The sequence below is a fragment of the Aulonocara sp. 'chitande type north' Nkhata Bay genome, linkage group LG11 (assembly GCF_057382095.1).
Source record: "Aulonocara sp. 'chitande type north' Nkhata Bay isolate Kocher_YH1m ecotype deep benthic linkage group LG11, A_spYH_male_GT1.1, whole genome shotgun sequence".
Lineage (NCBI taxonomy): Eukaryota > Metazoa > Chordata > Actinopteri > Cichliformes > Cichlidae > Aulonocara > Aulonocara sp. 'chitande type north' Nkhata Bay.
The window spans coordinates 20,213,698-20,231,370 of record NC_141354.1 but is presented as its reverse complement, the minus strand read 5'-3'; the positions used below and the strand labels follow the sequence as shown (position 1 = coordinate 20,231,370).

The 17,673-nt window shown below is 41.6% G+C and overlaps 1 protein-coding gene and 1 non-coding gene across 2 annotated transcripts; one reads left to right on the top strand and one right to left on the bottom strand.

The window, feature by feature from the left end:
* Positions 1 to 525: 525 nt before the first annotated feature.
* On the bottom strand, positions 526 to 5,175 carry LOC147318851 (5-hydroxytryptamine receptor 1D). The gene is made up of 2 exons (XM_086309935.1): positions 4,964 to 5,175; positions 526 to 1,842 (listed from the first exon to the last, which is right to left on the bottom strand). Exon 2 carries the CDS (start codon positions 1,806 to 1,808, stop codon positions 774 to 776), a length of 1,035 nt encoding a protein of 344 aa, XP_086166061.1. The 5' UTR covers positions 1,809 to 1,842; positions 4,964 to 5,175; the 3' UTR covers positions 526 to 773.
* On the top strand, positions 2,699 to 2,772 carry trnat-agu (transfer RNA threonine (anticodon AGU)). The gene has a single exon. It is a non-coding gene; the product is annotated as a tRNA-Thr (tRNA).
* Positions 5,176 to 17,673: the final 12,498 nt, after the last annotated feature.

Here is a 17,673-nt window from a genome sequence, read left to right as displayed (position 1 = left end):
TTCAATCCACACACCGGATAATATAGAGAGCCATACACAGGGAAGAGCCTGTGGCCTTTTTTAAGTTGCTGAAGTAAAAAGAGGCATGAAATTATAGCAGAGTACTCTCAGAGCAACAGTGCTGCAGAATCAGTCGGTTTCATAGCAGAAGGCTCAGCTCCATCTCACATGATCAAAGGTCTTCTTTGTTGACCAAATGTCATATAGGCTAAAAAAGTTAGGAAGGGCTATATGATCTATTTATTTTTGATTATAGTAAAGCATGTCAACAAACTAAATACTACATGTCTGGCCTTTGATGTGATTCTCAGTGGGGCCTTTGGAGGAACTAAATTGGGACCCCTGTATACTCTCAGTCTTGATCACTTAATGTTGAAGTATCTCACTGGGAATCAACATCATCAATCTTACTAACAACTCTGATGCTGTGGTATCCAAAGATAACATGCACAAACTGTTTTGGTTTTCATCGGGTTTTAATTAATTACACTCAAGCAAACAATCATTCCAATAACTGAAACAGGCTTCAGTTTTTAAATGTTTCACAAAACAAGACAAATACCCACAGAGAGAAACAGTTGTGATCTGAAAAAGCTCCATGCTTTTTATCGATGTAAAAATAAACTGTAATTTCACAACAGCAATGCACAAGACATGCAGGTATGTCTCTTAAGAGGCTCACAATGTGTTTGAACAAAGAGTTTGTGCAAAAAACAACCATCTAAATGACGCGGCCCTCCTCGTGTACGAGTAGTCTTTGGTCCTGGTCGATTTTAAGTTTTGGTGGTGTTTTTTCTATGAAACGGCATCAGCAGTTTCTGTGCCCGCAGCCTGAACTTCTGATCCCTCACGCTGTAAATAATGACATTCCAGCAACTGTTGGTAGCCAAAATCCAGAAGGCGAAAAAGGAAAAGTTGCACCATTTATTCCCCAAAACGTTCCCGACCACAAAGACAGCGATTGGAGTGAACGATACAGTGAAAGCCACAGTTAGAGTCCCTATGGTTTTGGCTGCTTTAATGTCTGAGAATGTGGGTTTGGTCGTGCTTTGGCTTTCACTCTCAGCCAAGTGTTTCCTGCGTCTTGAGTGCTGCCTGATGCTGGAAAGAGAAATGATGTTAATGACCACTGTGCCACCAAGGAGGGTGAAGTCAAACGCGGGGAAGAGGAGGAGGATGTTCCAGGCCTGGCTTGGGAACTTGCCGATTGTACCCAGAGCGTAGTTACACATCCGACTGCAGGAGTTATACTCCAAAGCAATTTCACTGCTGAAAACTATCGGACACACAGCCAAGAAGAAACTTCCCACCCAGGAGAGGACAATTAGGATCGTGGTCCTTTTACGAGTAATCACCGAGTCCTTGTGCAAAGGCCTGAGCACGGCAATGCTTCGCTCGATCGTCAGAAAGAAAATAGTCGTGATGGAGACCAAAGTGCACCCAGCAAAGATGGGGCCGATGATGTTGCATGGGTGAAAACTCACCGATTGTGAGTTGTACGAGGTCCACTCCGGTGCCGAGTCAGTGACCATGAGATAAACCTCAGCGTAAACGGAAAGCGGGACCACAAATATTCCCACTGCCAGATCAGCCACGGCGAGGGATGCCTTCAGGTATCCCTGCGGTGTGTGGAAGTGTTTGGTTCCGAGAACCACAGCAAGAGTCACCAGATTTCCAAAGAGGGTGGCAAAGATCAGCAGCACCATGAAGAGCACCATGAGGATTTTGTTGGCCAGAGTGCAGCAGCACACAGTGCAGTGTGCCTGTTCAGTTCTGTCCAACATGGTCGGCTTGCTGGACTCAATCATTGGATAAAACGATGCTGGGCATTTACATCATGACCTAGAATGAACACATAACAAAAATGGTGTTAGGTGTGAGCTGTTTGTGCTGAAATCAGGGAAGAAAAAAGACACAAATCTGGAGACTAAATATCAACTCAGCATGGCTCTAAAGTATGTCCACAGTATCTGTTTGTTGGTAAGTAGTTATATTTACAGACCAAATGATTCAAATAACTAAACAGCAGGAAGTAGAAAGCTGAAACCTGTTCAGCAGTAACAACAGTGGAGCAGCCTAATAAAACCAGGAATGGCATTCAGCAACACTTTGGACATAGTAGTACAGAAACTGTATTTAAATCAACACAACTGCAGCTTATTTGTGAGGCAGTGTTGTGCTTTAACTTCTTGGAATTAACCACCGTCCCACATCTTCAAAAGTAAGGAAATGTAAACATATTCACTTCTTGAAGAAGACATCATGATTGCTCCATTCAGTCTACTTTTTCATGTCAAAGTTTCACTACATCTGGCAAATATCTGATGTAACTCCCTGAAACTTGGGCCGTGCACTGAAAATTAGCCTCGTATGTGTTACATTTTTCATGACCAGTACACCACAGTGTCACACTTACTGTGTTAGCACTGAATCTTTCCAGAGGACATTAATTGTGTGAAGTAGAATTAGCCAATGTAGACGTAATTTGTACAAAGAACTTGCCTGGATTATGAGTGTATTGTTTCATTTATTTGCAGAATATCTGATTTGCATGTCTACTTGGCTTGCTCCCCATGACTAAATGAACCTTGGAGGAGGATTATGGGTTTTGTAGTATTTAGAGCATCAGCCACACATTGTCCCACATGGCCTAAAGCTGTACTCCTCCCTCCATCACCTGACTCCTGCTCATCATAGTGGTGCCGTGGCTTAGCTGGTTAAAGCGCCTGTCTAGTAAACAGGAGATCCTGGGTTCAAATCCCAACAGTGCCTTAAGTGCTATTCTCTTCTAAAAGAACTTAAAAAAAAAAAACTCAATATAAATACCAGTCCAATAAATATTGCTTTACCCCACCCCAAAAAGAATAAGCCCTTGCTCAATCACTGCCTAGTCCTCAACCTGAAATCACTGGCATTTGTTCCTATGGGAGGGACTACCACAATGATTCTCTCATGGTTTACCGTTGCAACCCACTGATTCTTTCCCCCGTGGAATGACACAAAAGCTATAAACAGCGAACTATTTCTGATTCTGTCTAAAATATTGGCTGATTTTCAAAAGACATGAAGATTAGACTAGTTCTGCACATGCAAGGGCTAGTGGTATCCATGGCACCCCATAGTGCATGCTACATGATCACAGTGTCCACAATTTGATTCATTGTCAGGAGACCTTTGGTGCATGTTACACCCCCCTCCTCTCTCTCCCCCATTCGTTTTGTCAGTCGGTGGCAAAATGTCCCCAAAAGAAATATACATTTTTTTCTTTTATGCCTTTGTGATTTTCAACCTCCACTTGAGCCTTTATCTGCCCGCCAACCTGTTCCTCTCACCTGCCCCTGCTCCTGTAGAGCTACCTCTCAGCTCAAACAAAGACCTTTAAAGTGGACTTAAGTGCTCAATACACTATAACATAAGAAATAAACACCACATGAACAGAACAGGGCAGACTAATTATCAATTGCAAAGTAAGAAAACGCAGCCGAATACACCAAAGGACCGGCAATATACATGTGATTTGACTCAAAACAAGGCCATGTGCATTTAAAATACACACACATACACACACAGATACGATCCAGGTATGCCTAATAAAGATTTTAAAGAAATATTTGGTGAAGTGTGATTTAATTAAAGAAAAGAAAAAAAAAAGAAAAAAGCTCACACAAAATAAAAGATTTTTTTTAATGATAACAAACAATTATTTTCTCTCTTTGTCGAACAGTTTGCCTTCAGGTAGCCCTGTGGTGTGTGGTCTTATGCAATAAACAGATGTGGGCTGCACAATTGGCGCATGCGCCCTGCTCTTCTCTGCTCTGCGCCCTCGCGTGCGGGCCATCTGGATGGGTTGGAGGGAGGGAGGTTAGGCTGTAAGGAAGGATGGATGGATAGATAGAAGGAGGGATGGCCTACAACTAACTCCAGCACGAGGTTAGATGACGTAATAATCTGTCCGGACAACAACTGTAGTAGTAAACAAAACCCAGCTGACGCTCACAGCCTGTTTTAATCTACAGTCTGGCAGGTTCCTGGACAGCCTTCTCGTGGAGCACCAACATTTTACATTGGAATAAACTAAACAGATGCATTACTGGGATTTCGTTTTGTGTAAAAAAAGTAGAAATCAATTAGGCGATTAAATGTAAATGTAAACAACGAGACAGTTTTCTTCTTTTTAAGGCCACCGAGTCGCTTTTCAGACACGCACCAGCTGAAACCTCCATCCCTGCATGGAAATCCATACATGGTTATCACGGGAGCCCAATGCGCACGGAGAGCACAGTTAAGAAATTGAAAAGAAAAAAAAAACGCCGTGGAGACATAATGTATCCAGAGTTAGATCAAAGTTGAATGAAAAATTAAAAGCGTTTCTAATCTTCCGCGCTGTTTTCTTGGACATTCAACTTCAGAAACAGAACCAATGCGCAGCTACAGGCGTCCCTGTCTTCATGTTGCCTTTCAGTGTAAGATGCGTTACCCAGAAGGGTTTTGTTTCCCTCTGTGGCCATCATCTTCTGAGCGCAGGCATGCAGACAGCTCACGAATATCCTGCCGATAATTGTTTAGGTAAAATCATTTTTAAAAAATCGAAAGGAGAAGAAAATAACAAAATTATAAATAAATAAGTTTGTTCCAGCACGCACAGATTAGCGCTGCCCTGCATGAGTATGTGCTCCTTGCAAGATTCCACAACAAATGAAATGCTCTTATTACTTACATGTAATATGCGGAAGATGGATGGTTGGATGGACTTACATGAAAGTTTTTAACTCAGTTACTTTGTATTTAAGAAGAATGAACAAACCTGTTCTGCTGCTGTTTTTTTTTTTTAGCGCACTTCTAAAATCACAGTGCAGACCTCTAAGACCCGTTTCTACATATTACCACACATAATAGTGTCAGTTCTTATAAACGAGCTAATCAAGGTTTATAAATATTACAGGTTCAAGTCAAGTCTACTCACTTTCAGCTTTACATTCATCTCAAGACGCAGTGGGAAGCAGTCCGTAAAAAAAAGCATCTCCCAGCTGATTATCCTCCCAGCTGACTGCTGTTTAAAGCATCCCACACCCCTTTCCATGAAAATTATGAGGGGAAAGAGTCCACGAGGAGAATCACAAAACTCACTTTCTGTTGTTCAGATGTTGTGCGAGAGTACGTGTGCGGGAAGTTGGATTTGTGGTGCCGGGCGCTGCGCTCTGGTCCGCACTGCTCCGTAGACACGGTTTAAGTGTGTCCTCCACTGGTTTCTCCATTGGCTGGGGATGATGATGATGATGATGATGATGATGATGATGATGGCAGAGTCCACCTCCTATAATATGACGCTGGCTGCACATGAACGCATGTGCTGAGGATGAGGAGGGTGGTGAATCCTGTTGCTGTATCCAAGTGGTTCATTTATCGGGACTGAGTTCTTGTCTATTTTTTTATTACTTACAGAGAGCCCTTCAGTTTCACAAAGCATTCTTCTTCTATAATTATTATTGTTCTGCACCTGTTTAATAAAACCAACCTCACCACTTTGCCAAGGCTTTATCTGTGAATTAATGCAGCAGTATGAAAATCAGGTCTCATCTGACTCTTCCAGCAGGTTTAAAATTATGAAAATCATATTCATGATATTTTTTAACCTTTTATCTGACAGCTCACAGTTGCATGGCTGAATTACCAGTCAAGCAATATAGGGTACTTTCCACAATAGTGCAAGGTCCCGGGAAATTGAACATTTGGGAACATAAATACATAGCCTCTGATAGCATGGCAAAGGGACATCCTCCTTTACCACCTTATCCTGCAGCCATACCTGAGGAACGGTTCTTTCATTAGAATCTAATTTCACGGTCTTTTATGTGTTAAAAGTGACAGTACAGCTCAGATAATCTGGGGTTGAATTTCTAGTATAGATGAGACGTTTCCAGATTGTTTTTTTAAAGCTGAGCCTCACAGGCAAACTGAACCAGTACAGAGGGTCCCATAGAAATCCTATTTAAAATATACTAGAACAGTTTCTCAGAAACTGAATATTAAAAACTCCAAGCACACTGCAGGGTAAGCCCTCTGCAGAATTCACATTCATTGATACACTGAGATTATCACCACAGCCTGTGGCTGTCTCTCTGCATAACTCCTAAATCTAAAGTACAAGTCCACATTGCAATAGTTACAGACCCTTACTATTTGCACATTGTCTACAGAGAAAATAACAATGTTAATATGACAAGAGGGGCACCTCAATTTCAACTTTATCTATATTCAATTCCGTGTAATATACTGGGATGTTTGTATAGTAGAGCTAATTTGTAATAAATTGTTTGATCTAAATGGTACTTTATCTACTTTAATTATTGTTACTTTCTTGGAGCAACTGTGGCTACATAATTTCCTCAGGGATTAATAAAGTTTTATAAATCCGATGATTCCGGTTGCTACTGTTGTAATATATTCATCACCTTCTACACAAACCAACAAGCCAGTATTGGTGCCTGCGGGCTCAGATCCGCTCTTGAGGATTTGGCCAAATCTCTCTCAGAAGAGTTGTTTGCTTTCTAATTGCTTTTTGGCTTTGTAGCACCACGATAGCATTAGCATTCCCCTCCCAACTGTTGTCTGTGGGAAAGCTGACGCCAGAAGATGGCAGCTTTTGCAACAGTGCATGCAAAGAACTGATACTGCAAATTAATTCATTGATTGCCTCAAGCCATACCAGTGTGCCCATTGGGAACCACTGAATTACGAGATGTTGATGTCCCATAACAATAAGGCAGCGTCTTTGAAGCACAAGATTCAACCGCGAGGTAACAGGATTCAGTCTGGTTTGAATAAAAAATGTATTATGTTTTTTATGTGTGTGATATATATAGAGAACACAAACAAGTAAAGAATGGTAGGCAGTGGATTAAAGCACCATGAGGCACATAAGGTATGGAAGCATTTAAAAAAAAATCAGGATAGACTGTTTTTCAACAGGAGTGTAACAATTCTCCAAAACCGTGGATTGGTCCATTCTACATTTTTTTTAATGGGGATGAATAAGGAAAAAAGTAGCGAAAAGACTAAATCACATGATTAAAATCAGATCATGAACAATAAACTCTATTATTCGGATGTATTTACAGTTCAATCATTACCTAAATGTGATGTTTTCAGCACATTAGCATGATTTAGGTATTAACAACTAGAAGATGGAAATATTTCACTGTGGACTTTTCTCTCATGATTTTAATCTCATTTTGTTACACGGTGAAAGAGAGGTGGAGGTATGCGCTGGAGAAAAGAGAAATGAAAAGCAGTACAAGAAAGACAATGCATGTGTGTGAATGAGAGGGAGGCAGGTGGAAGGGTGAAGATGCAAGGAGCAGAAGTAGTCAAGGCAGATGAGTTTAACCATCCAAAGCTGGAACTGGAGGTGGCAGAGTCGAAGATATTGAGATTTTGGTGGGGAATTTGCAGCAGGGACAGGATTAGATATGAGCAGATCAGCGGGACATCTCGGGTTGAGCCGTTTGGAGACAAAGTTACGAAGGCAAGGCTGAGATGGTTTGGACATGATTTTGAAGATGGAGCTGCCAGGCAGGAGGAAAAGAAGAAGATCACAAAGAAGATTCATGCATGTAATGAAGGAGGACATGCAGAGGGTTGGTGTGAAAAAGGAGGTTATCAGGCTTAGGGTGAGATGGAGGCAGATGATTCGCTGTGGTGACCCCTGAGCTGTTGCACACAACTGTCCCAAAAATCGGATAAGTGTAGTAAAACCCTGTCACTCAAACTAGACAGCACTTTTTTATTTCTTTAATTCTTCAAAGCACCCATTTTAGGAGGCTTTATAAACACTATGACTCCTCTGAAGTGCATAAAACTCTTCCTGTGTGTTGTGAAAGTATCATTTATCTGCAGGCTGGGCTCCAGTTCTGCGGTGGGCAAAACAAGACAAAAACATAATCCCGTGTTTGTCTGTGTGGGTTGGGTAATCCTTAATCCACAGCAGGCGACTTCAGTCTGATGCTTCAACTGCCTCACAGTTTGGAGCATTTGTTTCTGCAGCCGGGCAGTGACATGAAATATATGCGTTATACATATTTTAATATGACACATAAGAAATGACCTGCACTTAATGAAAATGTGCAGCGATAACAGTTCAAAGTGAAGAATTAACAGATGATAACAAAACAAAATTACAGTGGAGAAGCAGCGGTAAAATCAAATAAACCTTTTTTCCTTTGTTGTCCCCGATTTGTAGTTTCAGAAATTAATCACACAGCGGACAGGACAAGAGTACTTTAAGTATTTGATTTCTTTTTTAAGGCACAGAATCAGGTGCCCAATAATTTATACTGTTATACATTCATAGGTTTAAAATTGTTTCGCACTTTTCTGATCTCACTGACCACTCAAGGTTTTATACATAACATATCAGCACCTGCAGCCAACTTAGAATCACAAATTAACCTCACACTCATGACTGTGGTAGGAAACCCACTAAGACTAGTGAGAACAAAGGCCCCAGGAAGACTTCAAGCTACAGTCTTCTTGCTGTGAGCCTGCAGAGCTAACAACTACACCACTGTGCTGCCAAGACACAAGACAAGATACAGAGTAAAAAAAGGTTTTCATTAAACTTAAATAAAGCAGTCGTATATTTGAAAGTATTACAATAAAATCAGTGTTTGATCTGAACACAGACTTTCTAGTGACACAAATGTTTAACTAAGTACTGTTTACTGCTTGGGAATGTATATATACAGTGCCCAACAAGTTCATTAGACCTGCCATAAAGGAACGTTTTTCAGATATACATGTGATTTTTTTCAAACTTTGCTTTGATGGCCAGGACAATAACATATATAAATGCACAAAAATACTTTCTCAACCTTTGATGGATTCTCTTCCCCTTATCCAGCATTAAAAACCTAAGATTGTTTCACAGCTCCTTTTACCTCAAGACCCTGAAACCCGATAAAGGTTGGCTATCATCAAGTTTGTTCAAGTTCCTTAAAAAGCATTTCAGAGGAGTTTAAAGTTCTTTCTAACAGCTCCACCTGTTGTGTATGTCTGATTAGTCACGTGGACACTCACCAGCCACTTATTTAGGCACACCTGTTCAATGGCTTATTCACTCAAATCTCTAATTATCCAACTGCCTCCACAGTCTTTGAGATTCATATCATGGATGTGCACCTGACAAATCTGCAGCTACTGTGTGATCCTATCATGTCAGTATGGACCATAATCTTTCAGCAATTATTTCCTTCTTGAATCTGCGCCACAAAGAATTAAGGTTGTTCTGGAGGGGAAAGGGGCTCCAACCTGGTACGACCGAGGTGTACTTAGCAAAGTGACTAAATTGTCTGTCACATTTATCCCAGAGTTGTGGGATAGCCTCCAACCTGTCTGCATCCCTAAATTGAAGAAGTGAAAGAAGACGGATGGATAGTTTTCATGCGGTTTGTATTATAGTGTGATTTCTGTGAAAGTAACAAATTGTTGCAGACTAAAGTTAAATACATGTCCTACATGTTTTTATTTTAGTTTCTTTTCATGTTTTGTCTAAAGTCTAATTTTTATTACTTTTTTTTTTTTAACAGTAATTAGTCTGACTTCAGCATTTCTTCTCCATCTATTTTGTCACCACACTGCATATAGAACCGATTTTGATGTGTTGGCCAAAACATCCCATGTTTTCTTAAATTCTACATGAAAGCTATTATCTGTAGAGCAGCAGCCATTTTTACATCTCAGCGGAAACACAGATTCAAGGAAAACGGTACACGTGCAATCAAACCAGCCGGAGCTCAGCAATCAAAGATAACATTAAAACCTTAATAGTTTCATTCCCCTTGAAAGACGAGAACAGCACAATTTGACAAAAACATGCCGTGTTTGTTTTCCAGTCACTGCCTCTTTCTTAATATTGAATCTGATGCATCCCGTGATCGTTTCTCTCCGACGATTTCTGTCAAATTCACAGCAGATAAAATCTGTGCATATCCACTCTGTCTCATCAAACCCAGAGCTGAAATGCTGCTCTGTCAGGTTATTAGACGCTTAATTTAAAAGTCAAGTAGGCACACTAAAATAACAGCAGTTTTATTAATACTGGTGTTGGACTGAAATGTCAGTTTGAATTTCATTACTGTGGCTTCCAAATGGAGAGCTTATTAGGTCTAAGTGGAAGTGCCAACATTTTTAGCTTTGCTAAGGGGTTTTACAGTAAAGAATTCAATTTGTAGGCACAAAAATTATTGTTATGCTAATTTGCTCTCAGCAGCTTCACTTTACATACCGACTCATTTATTTCAGGATAAACACAGAGAGCATGGGGCACCTGTGAGGCTAAAAAATGGAGCCAACAGAAACTGCAGTTCCTCTAATGGCCACTTGAGGCTGCCTTGGTGGCTGAGTCCCAATTGCTCAGTCCATAAAGAGTCGCATGTTAAAGTGTTCAAGCTTAGAAGAGAAATAAACAGACAGCATTTAAAGCTTGGTTACAAGAAAATACTTTAGATTTGTAAAGTTGATTTTCAGATTTTACACACTTTATCTTAACACTATGATTGAAGATCATTCAAAATTTAAAATGCAGTACAGAATTTCACTTCTGTAAGCTTTGAGTATGCTCAGCAGACAACAAGAAGATAATAACTGAACTGGAAGAGCTCAAGATTTCTAGGCTTTTGACACTTACCATTCAAAAACATTGGGTCTTTCATTTTCTGTGATACAACTCAGCAGCATCTTATCATTACACACACCCTGCCTGGTAACGCTCCACAGTCAGCTGATAACACAGAGTTTTGGATTTAAATTTCAAAGCTTAAGCAATAGTAACCCTGATACCACAAGGCTATGTTCTGAGACTTCCCTAATAAACTCGTTTCAGAGAAAAAGATGGTGTTCACAGCCTGAACTTTTCCTGTGACCAGCAAATAGACCCTCGTTGCATTAAATTAGCAGTGCTTCCCTTTAATTTAGGTGGTTAAACTGAAGGAAGCTGAAGAGACAAATTGCTAAATTAAGGTAAATTAAACTGAAAGTGACAGATTCCAAGGAATGATTTATGAAGCCCATTTCACTCCACCATGGTGCCCGCTGCTCAAGCTGTCATGTGTATAATCTTTCTGCTGGCTCAGAAGGATTCACATGTGTGAAAGTAAACTAGCAATGATGACTTCTTCTTCTTGAGTCTTTATTTCTGCTGCTTCATTTAGATGAAAATGTGGATCCATCACCCCTTTATCAAGGTCAAGGGTATATTGTGGATATTTTCTTGGACCCTGTACCCACCTTTCTCCAGCAAGATAACACACCATGTCACAATCAACTCAAAGTTGTTTCTTGAACATTAACACGTCTCCAAAACTCAGAAAAATTATGTATGCCAAATATGATACATCAGGCGTTAAGCGGTTAGCAGAGATGTAAAGGCAAGCGGTGATCCAACCTGGTACTTCGTAAGGTATACCTATTGAATTGGCCAGTGCGTGTATGTTATAAATTATATCATTATATAACAGCTGTCTTTTCTGAATTCTTTCATGTGTTTTGTGTTTCAGTGTGGTTGGACACATTAGGTCACAGTCTATGTTTATAAGTTGTTTGATGCTGAACATCAAACAAAACCCTAAAAATAGATTTTTAAGGCTTTGCTTCTCTATCTACCGGCGTGCTGCCCCCAAGCAAATGCAGAAATCTCTTTTGAATTCACCGACGTTGTTACAACTTTATACTAACTGTGAGAAGTTAGGTGTTTTCAGTGTTTCGTAGCACAGCTTTACTCCTAAAGCAATGAAAATATGCCAAGAGCAGATCTTGTGGTGCAAGCACAAGCTTCAAACCTTCCTTCATTGCTATGATGATATCTTCTTCAGTGATTTGAGTGTTACAAAAGTTTTTCAAAGTTGGAAAATGAGAAAGATGGTATATTATGTAATATGAAAAGTAAGAGGTTGGGAATCAGTCAACAAATGTAAGACAAACTTGTACTATAATAGAAAATTATAAGCAAATAAAACAGTACGTTTGAATAAATTGTAAAATCCATTAGAAGACACAGGAAGGAGTCTAAAATAAGAATGCTATAAGCTAACTTCCTCCCTTGGATAATCAGCAGGAGAGACGAAAACACTTTTAAGAAGAAAACAAGCAATTATGGGCGTCAATATTTTCTCGCCAAGCTTCATTTTGCAAGTTGAAAAGAAACAAGTAATTATGACACTACCCCCTACGAAGTGGGTGAAAAAGCTGAGAAATGACGAGCCTTCGCCAATGTCCCTCAGTGAATAGATCGCACTGAATAGCAGCAGAGCAGGAACACAACATCCAAAGATAGAGGGCTTATACAAGCTTTATGTAGCCAGTCTGGATGACTAAGAGCAAACTGTATATTTACGCTAACACCCTGAAGGTGCAGGTCTCCAGGCAAACTGCTGTGATGTTTTGTATTGTCTCCTGAAAGAAAACTGGACTGCAAGCTCCAACTGTGAAGCAATAATGCAACATAATTTTGCCTGTTTTTCCAAAAATGTACTGCATGTTTTCTTTTGTGAGGCCAAGGAATCAATGCAACACCAGTTTTATTGCTGTGACCTTACCACTTACTCAAACTTATCACATTTTAAAACCATTTTTTATCTGAAAAACAGGCATAAAATAACACTGGATGGGATGAATTTCTCCTTTATATTGAATTTCTCAGTGACACTTAAATAAGTGCCATTTCATTTCAATGCCGCATTTTTATTTCTATATTTATGGTCATTAATTTCTAAGTGATCGCATAGATTGTTTGTGAAAGCTGATTCATTGTTAGTCATGGTTCTGGTTTTGTGTTTTATTTGGTCATTTCTAAGGTTTCTGTTACTGTGCCTCCCCAAATTCCAAGTTTCATGTCTAGTCTTGCCCATGTCTGTGTCTCCTGTGTCTTCCCCAGTCCTAGCGTCAAGCCCACATCTTCAGTGTGCGATCATGTTTCCTGTTTTCCGAAAACGTAGGCTGCGTCCTTTGGAAGCCGCATTTGAAGGCCGATTACGTCACAACCAGGCGACGAAGGCTGTCTCAATTTGTCGACTCCTTCAAATGTGGCCGACAAATGCGTCCTTAATTTCTCCGAATTTGAAGGATGGGTCAGGTGTGTCCTTCATGGCCCACCATATCCCAGAATTCATATTCCTTCAAAGTCCTTCTGATCAAGCTACGTCTCTCTGAGTGACACTGTAGTACCATCTTGTAATGTCACAGAGTGCGGCCCAGCCAATTCCAGTTTCCAACAATGGCAGCCACTACTAAGTTTTAATATTACTCTTTTTAATCTTTCTAAGTCACAAAATAAACTTTTAACATATTTTCAGGCGAGAAAGTAGCTGTTACCCATCCGCTCGATAGCTAGCCGGAGGTTTCAATGGTCACTCGAGCCGGCGAGAGCAGCGGACTCCCTGCTTCATCGTTTTCAGACTCGATGTCTTTCGCTACTCAAGTTAAACATGATATATAAGTCACTCGGATAACTTAAAAATGTTATTGTTTGGCTTTTTTCTGTCTTTTATTTGTTCCAGAGTAAATCGTTTTGGCTGAGATCAAAGTTATTAGATTAGATTAAATAAAAATGTATTAATCCATCAGGTGGGTTCCTCTGGGATTTTCACATAGCTGAATAAACGTCAAACAGAAAACTGATTAAACAGAAGTGTGAGATGGTTGAGAATTTATGCCAGTGTCCTGTTATATTTTAGATAGCAAGGAGCAGACAGCTGACTTTATTAAATTCCACCGAGACAGCGGTGACGCAAATCTGAAGGCTAGACTATCCCATTTCACAGCCTCGCACTTCCGGCCTTCTCGGTCTTCGAAGACCGCGAAGGCCGGGTCCTCCGAAGGATGCGGTCTACGTTTTGGGACACAGCTTTAGTGTGTTCAGATTTTTTTTCCTTCCTTCTCATTATGTTCGATCTCTCCCAGCTGTGTTCCCCGTGTGTTTCTATTTCCCTCATTACCCCTCTGCGTATTTAAGCCCTTTGTTGCCCTCTGCTTGTTGTTGCATCGTCCTTTGTAGTGGTGTGGTTTTTCCCGTCATTCCTGTTTTCAAGTCTTCCAGTTTCGATTTTGTTTTCTTGTTTGTAGTGTTCTAGTGTTTACAGCCAAATAAAGCTGCTCCTTTTTTCAATCCCTTTATGTTTGAGTTCTGCATTTGGGTCCAACGCCTGCCCGCCACACAGCTCACCTTGATGACCTTGACCACTTTCTGTGGAACTTCAAAAACGGCCAAAACAAGACTTGAACTCTTGTCTGTTTGAAAAATGTTTGTTGTCTTGCTGATCTGTACTCTGAAATGTTGGCTCAATGTGCTCACATGTTACTTCTGATGGTAAAAGAAAACAAAAAATATCATTCACATGTGGAACATCAAGCACTCTCAAGAAAAACGGGCACAGCAAAAGTGCATTACTGTCTCTACAGGCGCAGCGTACAAGGATGTACTATATGTTTCTCTTTGAGTCACTTTATTAGTTATGGTTACATAAGTTGCTGTTGCTTTGTGTTTGCTGGAAGCAAAGGCTATTCTCCTCTGACCCCTGCAGCTCACTGGATATGTTCTCTTTATCAGACCACGATAAAAAGTCCAAAATAGCGCGCAGGATATAATAACAGGTGTTTCTAAACTGGCTTTAACTGGTGCAGATGTGATATCGATAGAGTTCTCAGTGGCCAGCAAGACTAGAAATATGCTCTACAAATGCCAGCTACCTTTAAGGAATGGTTAATAAAAAGATATAGGTATCCAGTTTTGTGCATTTAGTGTCAAATAGATCCATTTTTGTCTACAAAACTGTCAGCAGAGGTTCAGACTGGTAGCAATTAATTGGTTATGAATAAATGCAGCAGTGCCTTTGAGGGTATCACCCCAGTAACAAGAGTGCCAACACAGCAGAACTAAATAGATCACAACTGTAATTTAAACACAAGTGTATTGAGAGGATTATGATCATTATATTTCAGAGCACCTCTTCAATAACTCTTAGTGTTGTGTATTGGCTTCATATTATTTGTAAGCTTGTATTGCTGGTGTCCAATTTTCCTTAGACAGATCAATAAAAACACATTTCCTCTCATCATTTCTGTCTGTATACTGGCTCCACTCCCCACCTTTTTTGTCTCAGGTGGGGTTTGACTAAGAAATCTTGCAAACAAATGAAAATCATTCTGCATTCTGTTAGGTGCACGGAGCAGAGGATTCAGCCTTGGGCTAAGTGAAAGAAGAGGTCATGCAGGGTAAAGTATTTATGTCTATAAACAACAGTACCAGATGTTATATAAAAATAACATTTGTCACTTTGATCAGAAAAAAGTCTTTCTTTACATTTGCATATATTCAAATACACAGATACAGTGCACTAAAAGTCATTTCAGTCAGCTTCCTTTGTCTCATTTTCAGAATCAGAATCAGAATCAGAATGGGTTTATTGCCAGATGTTGAGGTTTACAACATTAGGAAATTGCTGCGGTGCTTCAGTGCAGACAATAAGAATTAAAGTGCTATGTAGAAAGAAAGATATGTGCATGAGATATACATGAGATATATACATGAGAATAAGAATTATGAGTGCTACGTAGAAAGATATATACATGAGTGCAGGTGGTGATCAGTGCCAAACATGAAATGATGCAGTGACACAGCGTAGGGTCATGTGTTAGTGGCGGGGACAGTCATGTGGTTATTGTTCATGTGTCCAACAGCAGAGGGGAAGAAACTGTTCTTGTGGCGAGAGGTTCTGGTGCGAATGGACCGGAGCCTCCTGCCTGAGGGGAGCAGGTCAAACAGACTGTGTCCAGGGTGAGAAGGGTCAGCTGAGATCCGAGCTGCACGCCGCAGTGTCCTGGAGGTGTACAGGTCCTGCAGAGATGGGAGTCTGCAGCCAATCACCTTCTCAGCAGAGCGCACAACACGCTGCAGTCTCTGTTTGTCCCTGATAGTGGCTCCAGCGTACCACACGGTGATGGAGGAGGTGAGGATGGACTCGATGATTGCAGTGTAGAATTGCATCATCGTCCGTGTTGGCAGGTTGAATTTCTTCAGCTGCCTCAGGAAGTACATCCTCTGCTGGGCTTTCTTGATGACGGAGGTGATGGTGGGCTCCCACTTCAGGTCCTGGGTGATGGTGGTACCCAGGAAGCGGAATGAGTCCACAGAGGTGATGGGGGTGTCAGTCAGGATGATGGGGGGGAGTGGAGCTGTGTGCTTCCTGAAGTCCACAATAATCTCCACTGTCTTCTGGGCATTCAGCACCAGATTGTTGTGGCTGCACCAGGACACCAGACGTTCAACCTCCCTCCTGTAGGCAGACTCGTCCCCGTCCGAGATGAGCCCAATGACGGTGGTGTCATCTGCGAACTTGATTAGCTTGACAGACTGGTGGGTGGAGGTGCAGCAGTTGGTGTACAGGGAGAAGAGCAGAGGAGAAAGAACACAGCCCTGAGGGGAGCCGGTGCTGATGGTCCGGGAGTCCGAGACATTCTTTCCCAGCCTCACATGCTGCTTCCTGTCCGTCAGGAAGTCAGTGATCCACCGGCAGATGGGATCAGGCACATTCATCTGGGAAAGCTTGTCTCGGAGATGGTCTGGAAGGATGGTGTTGAAGGCAGAGCTGAAGTCCACAAACAGGATCCTGGCGTAGGTTCCTGGGGAGTCCAGATGCTGCAGGATGAAGTGTAGGGCCATGTTGATGGCGTCGTCTACAGACCTGTTGGCTCTATATGCAAACTGCAGGGGGTCCAGGAGGGGGGCCGTGAGGGTCTTGAGATGGGAGAGAACTAGGCGCTCAAATGACTTCATGACCACAGATGTCAGAGCCACGGGTCTGTAGTCATTTAGTCCAGTGATCCTAGGTTTCTTGGGGACAGGGATTATGGTAGAGGACTTGAAGCAGGCAGGCACATGACATGCCTGCAGTGAGGAGTTGAAGATGCCAGAAAACACTGGGGCCAGCTCGTTTGCACAGTGTCTGAGGGTGGCAGGAGACACACCGTCTGGGCCGGGAGCTTTCCGAGCATTCAGACTCCTAAACTGCTTCCTCACACCTGCTTCATGAATATGAAGAGTTGTGGTGGGAGGAGGTGGTGTGAAATCCTCTTTTGTGTGGGGTGAGGGGGCGGGTGTTGCAGGTGAACAGTTTGAAGGTGGTGATGGCTCTATGGAGGGGGGAGAGGTGGGGGAATGAGTGTCCAAAGTGCCTCTATTGTTGGGGTCGTTGGAGGTGTGAAGGCTGCCTGATGGCTCGTCAAAACGACAGTAGAAGTCGTTGACGGTGTTGGCCAAGAGCAAGTCGTCAGTGGAGTGGGGGGTTTTAGGCTTGTAGTTTGTAATATTCCTAAAACCTTTCCACACAGAGGCCGAGTCATTCTCTGAGATCTGCTGCTGCATCTTCTCAGAGTGCTGATGTTTAGCAATGTCCACTTCTTTAGTGAACCTGTACTTGGCCTCTCTGTAGCAGTCCCTGTCTCCGCTTCTGAACGCCTTACTCTTTTCCAGCCACAGCTTTTTGAGTTTAGGAGTAAACCAGGGTTTGTCATTGTTATAACTCACCCTGGTGCGTGATGGCACAATGCTGTCCTCACAGAAGTGGATATAGGAGGTGACAGTGTCCGTAAACTCGTCCAAGCTGTTAGAAGCAGCCTTCATTG

Excerpts from the sequence above, each read along its gene's own strand:
- LOC147318851 (XM_086309935.1), bottom strand. The coding sequence starts at position 1,808 with ATGATTGAGTCCAGCAAGCCGACCATGTTGGACAGAACTGAACAGGCA.